The sequence below is a fragment of the Falco peregrinus genome, chromosome Z, assembly GCF_023634155.1.
Source record: "Falco peregrinus isolate bFalPer1 chromosome Z, bFalPer1.pri, whole genome shotgun sequence".
NCBI lineage: Eukaryota > Metazoa > Chordata > Aves > Falconiformes > Falconidae > Falco > Falco peregrinus.
Genome location: NC_073739.1, coordinates 17,397,352 through 17,410,063, shown reverse-complemented (window position 1 = coordinate 17,410,063; position 12,712 = coordinate 17,397,352). Strand labels below are relative to the sequence as shown.

The 12,712-nt window shown below is 41.1% G+C and overlaps 2 protein-coding genes across 6 annotated transcripts in view; both read left to right on the top strand.

Annotated features, from left to right (window-relative positions):
- BDP1 (B double prime 1, subunit of RNA polymerase III transcription initiation factor IIIB) overlaps positions 1-10,561 on the top strand; it is a 55,086-nt gene extending 44,525 nt beyond the window's left edge. For all 5 annotated transcript variants that reach the window (XM_055791042.1, XM_055791044.1, XM_055791041.1 and 2 more), the window contains exons 36-42: positions 634-694; positions 2,260-2,449; positions 3,943-4,156; positions 5,078-5,120; positions 6,008-6,302; positions 7,615-7,852; positions 8,191-10,561. In XM_055791042.1, the coding sequence (XP_055647017.1) occupies positions 634-694; positions 2,260-2,449; positions 3,943-4,156; positions 5,078-5,120; positions 6,008-6,302; positions 7,615-7,852; positions 8,191-8,319 (1,170 nt within the window). In that variant the 3' untranslated portion in view covers positions 8,320-10,561. The remainder of the gene's footprint in view (positions 1-633; positions 695-2,259; positions 2,450-3,942; positions 4,157-5,077; positions 5,121-6,007; positions 6,303-7,614; positions 7,853-8,190) is intronic.
- A 400-nt stretch (positions 10,562-10,961) lies between these two features.
- Positions 10,962-12,712, top strand: part of MCCC2 (methylcrotonyl-CoA carboxylase subunit 2) — a 37,409-nt gene continuing 35,658 nt past the window's right edge. Inside the window, exon 1 of the mRNA XM_055791046.1 lies at positions 10,962-11,459. Within this exon, the coding sequence (XP_055647021.1) occupies positions 11,298-11,459 (162 nt within the window). The 5' untranslated portion in view covers positions 10,962-11,297. The remainder of the gene's footprint in view (positions 11,460-12,712) is intronic.

Here is a 12,712-nt window from a genome sequence, read left to right as displayed (position 1 = left end):
CCTTAGGTTTTCTAGTGTTGCCTGAGATCAGTGTATGCACAGTTACGGTGGGCGGCTGATAGGTAGTAGCTCATTTCCCCAGTGCAACCTGTTGATGTGTCAAGGCTGATCTCATGTTAGAATAAGGTACAAGACTGATTTGGCTTGTACAGGACTGACAGAGAGTATGAGAAGAGGCAGCTTGCAGTAAGAGTATTCCTGTTTTTAGCAAAGGTACATGCCACAAAAGGGAAGGGGTAGATGAGTTGCAGAGCTTAATGTTTTTCTTTGGCACTCAGTGGTTTTGTAATGGTTGGGGGAATTTGTTCTCTTAGTGCCACTGAGCAATTTATGGTGTGAGTCATCTCTGACAGAGTTGTGCTGTGGGAAGTATAAATTTATTTTGACAAACCATCAGTACAGACAATGATCTGTATATAAATTTTACATTGCTCAAGTGTTTCTTGTCTTTGTCAGGTTAATGTCCTTCAACCTAGAACAGCTAGAAGTAAAAGCTGACAAATGCAATTATGATGATGTCATTAGATACTTTTTTTGGCCCTTCAGCATTTGACATGGTTTGTTTCTTACCTGTTTTCTAGAGTTATTTCTCAGATTTATTAACTAATTTTATTTCAAATGTGTTATTTCTAGAGTGAAGCTTGTGCTCAGGATGCTCAACAACCATGCATGAGCAGCACAGAAGAGACTTCAGGTATAATGTGCTAATTATTTTAAGTTAGCAAAAGCCCACACTCACTTGTGTAGTTTGTGGTTATGCAAAGACAAACTTAAAAAGTTTTTTAAATGTTTTCATTGACATGATTGATCAATCTATTTCGTTAACAAACATAATGACCTACAACAAAGTACATTCCCTTCCCTAGCCTCTTAGCATTACATTTAAGTAACACAAACTAGATGAGAACTTCCTGAATGACACTTCCTTAAGTTTAAATATCAGTGGAAGGGAAACTTCTTGCTCTCTTCTCCATCCTGCGAGCTTCTGCTGCTTACCTTGTGCTATGCTTAGTAGCGGTTAGAGCCCTTTGTGAGCCTCTGACTCACTTATCCATCAAAAGTTGAACATGACAGAGGGAGAGAACAGGTGTAGTTTTCCACAGGCTTAGTAAGCTATAGTGGCTCGTGAAGTTGTCAAGCGAATGCCAGTGTGAAGAGCTGTGTGAGTGGGAAGGCTGGACTGTGCAAGTGTGGAGCAGGGGAGAAAAGAAGAAGGGAAGACGAGGGGAGATGACAATTAGGCTTTTCTCTGTGGCTGTAGTGAGTCAGCAGATTAATGCCTAACTGATTAGACATGTTGGAAGGTATGAAGGTGATGGCAGCTTTTCCTTAAAACAAATTGAAATGGAACTGGTTTGGAACCAATACTTGGCCAAAGTGTGGGGAAAATCACTGTGTCAGAAGCCCAGAATACTTAGTTTACATGGAAATTGCAGTCCGAAGTTGTAACTCCTGAGCATGTGCAAAAGATAGATCTCTAAGAAGTATTGGTCCTGTTGTTATGCTCTGTTATTGCAAGGATCTTGGGGTGAAGCATCTTAAATCATCTTTGATTAGATAAAGAATCGAAGTGAGTTGAGATTGGAATAACAGCAGCTTTACATCATCAAGAACAAGAGCTGTCCTAAGTAATGGAGCAGCACTGTTGTTTTCCATCTTCTGAAAACTTTACAAATATTCTCTCCTTAAATTCATTCTAATGGATAGCAGTTGGAGTTATCTGTTAATGTCTATCTGTTGACTAAATTATTTATATTTTTCATTTATTAAATTCAAGACTATGCTTCTTAGGTCCTGTTTGACAAGTCTGCAGTGAAGGGAAAAATCCTTGGGTTCCCTGTCAAAACAGCAGATTCCTGCCATTTAAAGAAGTAACTCTTAATACCTGACAGTTGCAATTAAAGACAGAGGGCCATTTGATTACCACTTACACAAGTTTAATTAAACTGCAGATTGTTCTTTAATGCTAGAACACCCATTTAAAAAACTTCATTCCAGCTAGGCATTTTTAATATTCTTCACTCTGACGGTAATCAGGACTCCACTGCAATGAGTAGGCTCCAGGGGGTGACGATGCATATCTCTTCTAAGAAGAAAGGAAGCATATTGTCTCAAGACTCTCCCCAGTGCCTTTTTCCATGGAGAAATGATTGCTAAAATTTAATTACTTAAGGTAGGAAGGGCGTGAAGAGAACAATGTACTTTCAAACTTGAATAATAGACTTCTGTTATTTCTTTATTTCCCTGAAAAAATTACAGTAGTGAACAATGATCATAGATGTCCAGAGGAGGAACAGACATTCATTTTAACATTGGTGGAAATCCCAGCTGACTCAAAAGAGTTTGATGCATCTGCTTTGCTGGAACAAACTTCAGAACCCTTACTACCAGCCCCAATACTTATCAGCCCAATAAACGCAAGTGAAACAAGTGTGACTGAAGTGGACAGGTAAATGCTTTTATTTTTGAGCAAAATGAAACACTTTTTGTGAACCTTGATAGTTTCCTGAATGTGAATTACAGAATCTCTCAAAAGAAGAAAGGCAAGAGGGAATAATTTGGCAAACTGGTCAGAGAATTAAGAAAGTGAAAAGGGTTTTAATCAGATTTGATGAAGATTTCATTGGTGGTTTAAAGTTAGTGTTTCAGCTAGCTGGGATTTTTTTGTCAGCCTTAACTCTGATTTTTCTGTAGAGCAAGTCTTCCTCTTTAATAGAAGTCGTTTGTCCAGCCTGGGTATTCAGCCGTAGATACTTAAAATGAAAAGTAACTGAAATGAAAAGTTGAAGCATGTTTGCTTTTTTACAGTACTGCAACAGTTGTGTGAAGTAGCTGTTAATTCATTTTTAGTATAGATGGTCTTCTGGAGAACATGATAAACTGGACATAAATTCAGATACCATTCTCTTGAGTTAATGCATGTTCAAAAGTCAGAAATGCTGAGAAAGCAAACAAATCGATTACTCCATAGAATAATAGCTGGTTTGCAATACTGTGATACAAAGGGTTTGAGTTTCTTTTACAAGGAGTGCTCTTCCATGCAATGTAACAAAATTATTTCAACATTAGAGTTGAACTAATTCTCCTGGTCAGTTTGGGAGAAAAAATCCAACATCAAAGGAAAAAGACATTCTGAAGAATAGGAAGTGTTACAACGTTGTAAAAAAAATTATATTAATGTAAGTCTTCAGATCATAACTAGGGGTGTGATGCAATTCCACATCATTGTGGTGGACCTTGCCCTGTGATGTCAGATGTTAGTGTTATTCCCTTAGTTATTGAAAGGATAGGTCTTTCAGTGAGTTTTGGCTGCACAATGAGTTTTGGCTACACATTGTAAGCATTCAAACTTCTGTGGAACTACTGATGATCAGATTGCTGACAGGCAGAGTTAGGGTTACAGCAGTTGGACTCAATGATCTTAAAGGTCTTCTCCAACCTAAATGATTGTATGATTCTATGATCTTCTGTCTCACTGTTCCCTTACTATTTTACCCTATTTCCCTAGTCTCTGCTGCTTCCCTAGATGTCTTGCTGCCTTTTGAGATCATACTGGGGGAGGTGTGGATTGGGGGGATGGAAGGGTGTGGGGGCATGGGGATGAAGATACAACTGCGTATATAAATAATATGATATTTTAGGGTTTTCTAGGGCAGTTAATCAGTTGTCATGTTTTTACATTTTATGAAAATAACAAGTGGAGTCAAACAGAACAGCTTCTGAAGTAACTAGATTCAATTAGACTAGAAAAAGTCAATTCTCTAACTCAGGATAGCACAGCAAAATGTTTCTTGGTAGTAAATAGTGCATTTGAAGTTAATATTGACATTAAGCAAGGAAGAGTATCACCATAGATCCATGTGTAATTTCTATACAGAAATGTTACACAAAGTAAATTTTGGCTTCTTGTACAGTCACAATAATGACTTTATGTATTAACAGCATTGGATCCTTGACAACTGCAGCTGACGAATTTGCTGCACCTTTAAACAGCAGTAGTGAAACCAAACACCTGGAGAGTGCATCACCAGAGCCCATTTCAAATTTGAAGACAACTCAAAAAAGGACATCTGCTGAGCTTGAAGATGATGATTTTCCTCCTGCCAAAAAAACATCTGCTGTTGTACTAGAAGGTAACTCGGAAACCATTTATAAGGTGAGGTCATAATTTGGTAAGTGAGTATGCATAGTGTAGATGCATAACACATAATAGAGCATTTTAATTATGTTTTTAGTTCAACAGTGTAGCTTAAAAATGTACTGCCTGGAGAACTTAAAAGGAAAATCAACACCCATAGACTGCTTTTCATTTTGAACTCTGAAACAGTTTTTGGGCTGTTTGATTTAGTATTAATTTTTGGAGAATCTGTAGGCTCTCAGGGTTTTTTATTAGACTTCCTAGTAGACAGACTGGTAGTATGTCTTATTTGGCTCATTCACCACGGCCTTTTCAACAATGACATGGCAGGAGGGGAAACTGGAAATATACTGAATGACTGGCAGACTGTCTAGGTTCATTGAACACTGTTATGATTTGTCACGGTATGTGTTACATGAAAAAGTGGTTAGATATGTTCCTACCATTTTTCAAGGTAGCAGGTATTGGTTAAAAAGAACAAGCTGCAAACAAAAACTGGCCAGCACTTTCCAGCTTCCCTCTGTGCTTTTAGAATATGACCAAGCTCGTGGCAGTGACTATCACTGATTTTTGTGAGTAGGCTAAGATTGTGTGGTGTGTCTGGGCTGAGGGGAGGTGAATGGCAGATGAGGGAATAGGTGGTAATTCCCGACATGATTCAAAGAGCTTTTCTAGGAAGGACTGGATAACAGTCCTCTTCCTTCTTTGATCTGTTATCTTGACATCCTTGTCTTGGGTAATTTATCATAAGAACACCTTCAAAAGCCTGCTCAGGAAATGAGTTAAGTGATGAATGATACTGTACTGAAAAAGTAGTCTTCTGTATCGCTCCTGTTTAGAAATGTAAACATGTGATTTGACTTCTTATCAACTTTCATTGTGTCTTCTATATTGAGAGAAATAGAGAAAACAACTTCGGTTTTTCTTTTTAAAATACAGGGTTATTCAATAACATCAACAAATGCTCCAATGATAGTTTCAGGTAGGTAAACTTAAATTTGTAAAACAAAGTATATTGGATGTAAATGCTTAGTACATTGCAGTTTAATAGTGGTTGTTGTGTGAAATAGTCCTGTCTGAGGCTGTCTAACATAAAAGTAGAAACACGTTTTCCCAGTAATACCCTAATACCACCATTTCTTGCCTTCTGCTATGTTGGATTATGTAACTGGCTGTTAATTTAATAGTGGTTCTAAAACCATTACTGTAGTTAGTCTATTTGTGAAATTTGGTAGGTGTTTTGGAAAAAATGTAACTTTTTCTCTTAAGCAAATATGTCTACCTGTTGGAGAGTGCTAATTACCAGAGGTATTAAATGGTGTTTTAACCATACTATGTCGAAATCATTTATTTTTATCTTATTTTGTATTTACCTTTAAAAAAAAAAATACATGTACAGTGTAATTGCTTGAAAGCTTAATCTGCTTCTGAAGGATCAGAGGGAAGGCAGAATTGCTGACAATGCAATCTTCAATGATCTGAGCCTGTGAAGGGTTTGGAAAACTACTTTTTGGCCCTGCAAAAGACTTCAAAGGGAAATTGTAGAAGCTGAAACAGCCAGATGACTTGACTAAGTTGTTGAGGGGCAGCATGGGGAGGGGGAAGTGCTGTAAAACCACATTTCTACCAGCTTTTCCAGCTTTCCCCCATAACATCTGTAAGATCTTACAGACTTTTAAAGTAGACCATGAAGTTTTAATTCTTAGTCGTGACTTCAAAAAAAATAAAATGACAAAAAAAACTCAATAAAAACTCAGCCCTTCTTTTGTAACGGTGCAAGCCATCTTAACATCACACATGTTTTTTGGGCTGTTTTGTAATCACTGAAGTTAACTAAAATCTTTGAATGACTCCCAACTGCTTTTACAGGGAATCCTTTTCAAAAAGCAGAGGCTTCAGCAAAGGAAAAAGTACTTACCTCTATGTTGGTGTCTGAATCTATGTCACAACTGCCTGAGAGAAGCCAGCCTGAGACTTTGGAGAACTTAGGGGAAGCACCACTTGAGAATTCGGCATCCAAACAGGAAGAGGAGGTGATGTCTAGATTAACCTCTAACAGTAAAGCAGATGCAAGTGGACAAGGAAAGCAGGGGGATATGTATGAATCTGGACAGTTGGAACATACTGGAAGCCTAGCATCATCTTCAAAAACTCCGTTAGTCAGGTATTTATGCAATAATGTTTTGTCAGCCTTTTCTGTAAAAAAAGACCTCTTGTCCGTATTGAGGGTTTTATATCCTTTTTCCACTTAGTCTTACAAAAGGGCAGTACCATTGTTTGTGACCTACATGGCCAAGGGTTACAGTGTCTATGCTTTTCAGCAGATTGGGAAGGATCAACCTGTCAGCTTTGAAATTTGAATTATTTTGTCCATTAAATGAGCAGATAGACCAAGGGACACTGCTGACGTATGTTATGTTTATTTAGACATTGATGCCTCTTTGTATCATAGCCAGTGGATGTCTGCCTCACAGATTTAGGATAATTGTTGTTTTCCTTAGCTCAGTCTAATATTGTGATATATATGCCCATCCACTTGCTTTGATTTTTGTCCTTCTGTCCATAAGATTTATTACTGGTATAGTACTCAGCACACTGGATTTTTAGGACTGCCTTCATCTGTGTCATTTCCCAAAAGGAGTTTCAATCTTGACAGCTCAGAGGATAATCCTCTTATCTATCCATCTGACTATTGATTATTTTTTAATACACCTTTCTATAAAGTTTATTTAAGTGTTCTATTGCTCTTGCATTCACTGATTCCCATTGTGGTGCTCCACTGGTCTTTTCTGATCCTGTCATCTACTCTTTTGTTGTGCTTGTGTGAGTACTAGAACAGGTTATCTGTACCTGGGCCATCCACAGCAACTGGGTAATGATGCATTAACATCAAAATCCTTGTCTTAAAGTTTTCTTTCTAAGTTGTAAACTCTTTAACAACATGAAAAGTTGATATTCTGTATACCCCCCCATCACTGTGACTTCTGCAAGTTCACTGTACTAGGTACGATGCCGTTAATAGGCTGCAATCCTGCAGCAGATAGTTGTCTTTCTGGTGTTCAAGATAGTCTGCTGTGACCCCATCCCTGGGAGTCAGGTTTCTCTTTCCATTGATTACATGAAGAATGCTCTTTTCAGTTTGTTCTTTAGCAGTATGCCTCCGTTCCTCTTTGAATCTCTTTCTGAAGATCTGGTACCTTGTTACAGGCTCGGATTTAGTAGCAAATAGTAGGTTCCTGTTCTCAGTGTTGAAAGTTGTCAAAAGTCTGTCTAACCCTTCAGAAAAACCCTTGTGCCAGAATTTTCATAATACAAAAGTCTTTCTCAGAATGACTTTTTGGGTTTTTTTCTTAGCATTTTCGTAGATCTCGGAGATGTGTGTTTGTTTCCTGTGTAATGAATTGGACTTCTGTAAGGCTACTTACATCTTTTATGGAACAATCCTATGACATCCTGACTGTATTTGTATTAAACAGGGGTGGACGAAAACCGTTGGGATTTTTATCTTTAATTTGCAAAAAAAGTAGTTCTGAATCTATAGAAGATACCAGACGTAATAAAGGAAAGATGCAAAAACCTCGGATTGTGACTCCAAAGCTAAGTCTAAAGAAGCCCACTCCATCCACTAAGGATGATAGGGAATCTTCCTCCCTTCCCTCTACAAGCACATCATCTGTGGAGTATGAGAATGTAGCTGCTGATGCTGCAGTTATGGTATGTGTTTTATTTTTGAACGCCCTTGCATTTTTGAGAGGTAAAGAACAGTGCTTTAGTTGTTTCAGGAGTGGGTAGGTGGGTGGGCACGTAGAGTTCATGTTTTGGGAGGGGTACCTGCTCCAGTGATAAACTCTGATTTGTGCATGTCTAGGAAACTTAAAAGGGAACTAAGCTGTTTTTTCTCTGTACATACATCTACTTGTTTCCCATTTTCAGCAAACTCTTTAATTGTTTGTCTAAAATTCCTGTCTAAATTGGAAGTGCAAGTTCATATATATACACACACACAAAAACAGATTAAGACTGTTAAGAGCAGACTTTTCTTTTTCTGTTAGGTTCCAAGTAACAAGCCATCTGAGAAGCCACCCCCTGGTGCTAAAGATCAAGAGAAGGAGGAAGAGCCAACCAGAATCTCTGAGTATTTTTTCAGTGACATTTTTATGGAAGTGGATGATTCAGAATAGCAAATTTGCTTTATAAAAACCTGGGATCTAAGAGTATAATGCAACAAGAAGAGTATTTTTTAAAAGTTCTGATTTGTTCTGATGTTCATTATGCCACACTTACTGTCAGCCAAGCTGCTGTTAACAAATTCCATAAAGATGAAATGGATTGCTTCTAAAGCAACCTGGATACTTTCAAAATTTGACATAATCTAAACCATTATACTGATATCATTGAACCAGACTAGTGGCTGGTGGCTTACAGTTTCACTTGTTTAGATGCTTCATAATGGGTGCATGACTATCTTCCAGAAAAGTGCAATGAAAATATGCTTAATCTTGTGACAAGTATCCCTTTGAATTTTAATGCTAAAGCTTGTGATACTGTCTATACAAGTTCTTTACTTCTTTTTGTGAAGTATGGTATGTCAGTATGTTAGAAGGAGGAATGAACCTATTATGTATAGTGTAATCTTTCTAGATCAGGATGCAAATACTGGAAGTAGTGTAGTAAATACATACATATGTTCAGCACTGCAGATATTTTTGTTAGCATCTCCAAAATACATATTTTTGTAAGAGTTTTTAAACATGAATTAAAAGATCCTAAGCTGAAAAGCCAAACAGGTTTAGTTCCTTAAAAATATATTGAGAGCAACCAGAAAAACACCATTTACCAAAAGATGCTATACAATGTTAATCTTTGCAACTGTTCTGTTGGAGTGGGAGGAAGAGGTTAATGGTTTCTGGTATAAATGCCAACTCCCTTCTAAATTTGAAAAAAGGAGAAAAAAAATTCTCTTCCTTAGTTTTACATGTAGGTGTTTGTATATTTGCTGACTGCCTTGGCTTCCCTTGTGCAAGGTAGAACAAACAGACTGGATTTAAACCATGACTATACAATGTGGTTGCTTTGGGGGTTTGCTGCTTTGAAGCAGTTAAATTTGAATAGTTTTCCTCATGTTGCATGTCTTCTTGTACTGTAACTTGCCATACAGTGATGTTGTAGCTTTAGATATGAGTCTGATTTTTTTACTTGCCTCATCAAGGAGGTTGTCTTGATGAGGTAACAACGTTCATGCAGTCTCAAAGTCAGGTGGTAACTGAAAGATTCAATATTTATTCTGAAACTCCTTCTTACACAAAAATGAGTGTGTAGATTTAAGTAGTCTAAATTTTTCTCCTGTTTCTTAATACCTGCAGGTACTTTTGGAAAACAAATTATTTATTATAAAAGTGAAACCAATGTGTAAATGGTATTGTTATGCTCTCGAGACACCTGTCTTTGGTCTAGAGAGTCATTTACTGGGAAATCTTTTCATGTAACTATCTAGTTACCAATTCTGAAGTACTTCATGAGGTTTGAGAATGTCTTTTTCAAGTTGTTGACGAGGCTTCTGAAGGAACCTTTAAAATTTTGTCAGCATCTTTTTGAGGTGGCGCAAAAGGGACCAACAGTCCCAGTGTAAGGTAACTTACTTGAAAGCATACTGTCACCACCACACACACCCAAAAAAACCTCGCAAACCAAACCAAAACCCCACTACCACCAACAGTTTCTGTTCAGACAGTATACTTACGCTTTGCCTAATCTATTTAACTTGAAATGTTGATCTCAGTGTTGTCTTAACTGTAAACATGAGGAAATGGATTAATCTGTACATAAAACTCCATGTGTTATATATATCTTGTAGATATTATTTTATATGTGCCGGTGTTTAGTTCCTGATCCATGTGGCATGTTTAAATCACTTGCACTGATAGAGCCTAAAAATAGATGTTTGGGGAGTCTATAAAATAATTGCCCTAAGTACTTTCTGAGGTGATAACCATTCTGTATTTAGTTGGGTACATTTTAGCTTGCATTTGTATTACAAGGGGGGAAAAAAGCCAGAACAACTATTTCGTTACTAAGATTGTAGGTGCCTTATCTACCTTGTTAATTGGGGCTACACATTTTTTTCCCTGCAGTAAATCGCATGCACTTTGTTATTGGTTTGCTGTTGGTTTTTTTTAAAGAACAAGTTTAATTTGCGTAGAAATAAGACAACTTTGTGTTGTGTTTTATGTATGAAAGTTTTATAATGGTGAAGGATGTAAGAAAAGATTGGTGAAATCTCAGTGCGTATTACTTCAGCATTTCTACAAAAATGTGGTGTAAGATTGCTTTGCTTAGGGCTGTCTTGACACCTTGTATCATTGCATATAAAGGAAGTAGCCATACTGCTGTATGTAAATTATGTGAATAAATTATTTTATATTACCTGTGGGTTTTCAGTTTCTTGGAAATGTTACAGTTTTCAAATGCTCGTAGGCTGTATGGTAAGTTCATGAAGGTGTAGGCTGAATGGACTGGCCGTAGCACTGGGATACCGGCCCGCTGGTGCGGGTGGCACAGACCGAGTGCACAGAGCAGGCTTTGTCATCGTGGTTTGCGTGGTTGTGTTTTAGAGGAGACTTGGTGTCAGACTTCCCCGTGTTCTCCCTCTGTAAATGCTACAGCCTTGTTTAAAACCCAGGCTGGAATGCTGGAACACCGCAAGGCTTGCCAACGGGGAAACAACTCGCGCACACAAGTTAGGGTTTAAAGAAACAGTATTAAAAATCTGCCACTGTTGCTGTAGCGTTTTAGCAGCTCTGCGGCGAGGAACGGCGGGGGGGTGTCCGGGTCGGGCGGGCCCGTCCTGCCCGAGACGCGAAGGTGCAAGCAGGCCTGTTTCTGGGAGCGCTGCCGGCGGGCCTGCTCCGGGGCACGGCGGCCGGGTGGCGCACGCAGCCGTGCTGCGCTGACGCCGACCCGCCAGGGGAAAGGCGCTTCGGCCTTTCGCGGCTTCAGTCCCAAAGCCGCGGCGGGACGGGACGGGACGGCCCTGCGCGGCTGCGGGCGGCTCGGCCCGGCCCGGCCGCGGGGCCCCGCTCTGCCCATTGGCTGCGGCGGGGGGAGTGGCGGCGGCCGCGGGCCTGGCACGGCCGGCTCGGCTCGGCTCGGCTCGGCCGCCATGCTGCTGCTGGGCCCCTGGCGGCTGCTGGGCCCCTGGCGGCTGCTGGGTCGCCGGCGGCTACCGCGCTGGGCGGCCGCTGCCCCGCCCGCCCGTGCCTACCGCGGCGAGGCCGTGGCGGCGGTGGGTTCGCACCCCGACGCGAGCTCCGCGCTCTACCAGGTACAGGCCGGGCCCCTGCGCCCGCTAGGCCGCGGAGGGGAGGCCGGCGGCGGCCGAACACCGCCTCCCCCTGCGGCGGGGGCCGGGGGCGGGCAACGGTGCCGAGCGCTGGGGGCGGGCGGGCGGCGCACAGCCCTCTCGCCAAGCCACGGCGGGGCTTTGCCTGCGCCAGCCCACGGCGGCCGGGCTGGGAGCGGCCCGCGGCGCTGCCGGTGCCGACCCTCCCTTCCGCGCCTTGGCGGTGGAGGGGCGGCCCCGGGCTGCGGGAGGTGGGGGTGTGCCCCGGCCCGGGACCGTCCGCGGGCAGACAGAGGCGGGGGGGCGTGGGCTCGGAGTGAGGGTGCAGCGGTGGCCATTTCATAGCTGGTGCTGCGGTGGCCGTTCGGTACGCGGGTGAGGCCGCCCGAGGCCGCCCTGCGCGCCCGCCGTGCCGCTCCCCGCCTTCGTCCGGCCCGAGGGCCGCCTCCCCGGCCTCGTTCGGGCTGAGCCTGGAGGTACCATGGAAAGAACGTGGGCTTGTACCATGGTCTGCCTCATCACAGATTTTTTTACGCTTTTTCTAAAAAAAAAAAAAAAAAAACCCAACAAAAAAACCAAACAAAATACCAGTTCTTACTGCAGTTTCGGTGCCGAAGGGCTGATCGATACCGTGGTATGAAGAGCAGAGACGGGGAGTCTGTAGGCGGGTTTAGGTGGTGTCTTGACGATTTCAAAGCTGTAAATTCTCTTGTGTTTGCAGATTGAGTCCTGAGTTAAAGTCAGGTGGAATAGTTCTACAAAGTCACGGGCATGCCTCCAGAGCATAGGATACCAGCAGAAAAAAGTCATCCTTTGAGAAAGAGGAAGGGAGATAGGTCTTTATGAAGAGAACAGCACTTGTATCTGGTGTTAATTGTTTCAATTTTGTTGGAGTGTTATTAACATCATATTCGAGATAAAAATAGTGTTTATAGTTAGGCCGAGAAAAACGTAGTTTTGGGTGTGGATCAAATCTGGTAGGAGGGCATGAATTTGTCTTCAAATTTGTTCCAAGTAAAATACCAAACAGCAAGTGAAGTAACAACTATGTGTATACGCAAAGCTTGTGTATATGAGGATGTGTGTACATGTATTTTTTTTCATATTTTGCATACCAAAAAACCCAAAGATTAGTATTTTAATAAATGTGTTTACTCAGCTGAGCTGTCGCTAGATTTGCATTTGTGTGTTTGTACCTTTTGATCTCAAAAACAAAGCCTGGTAAATTGCTAATA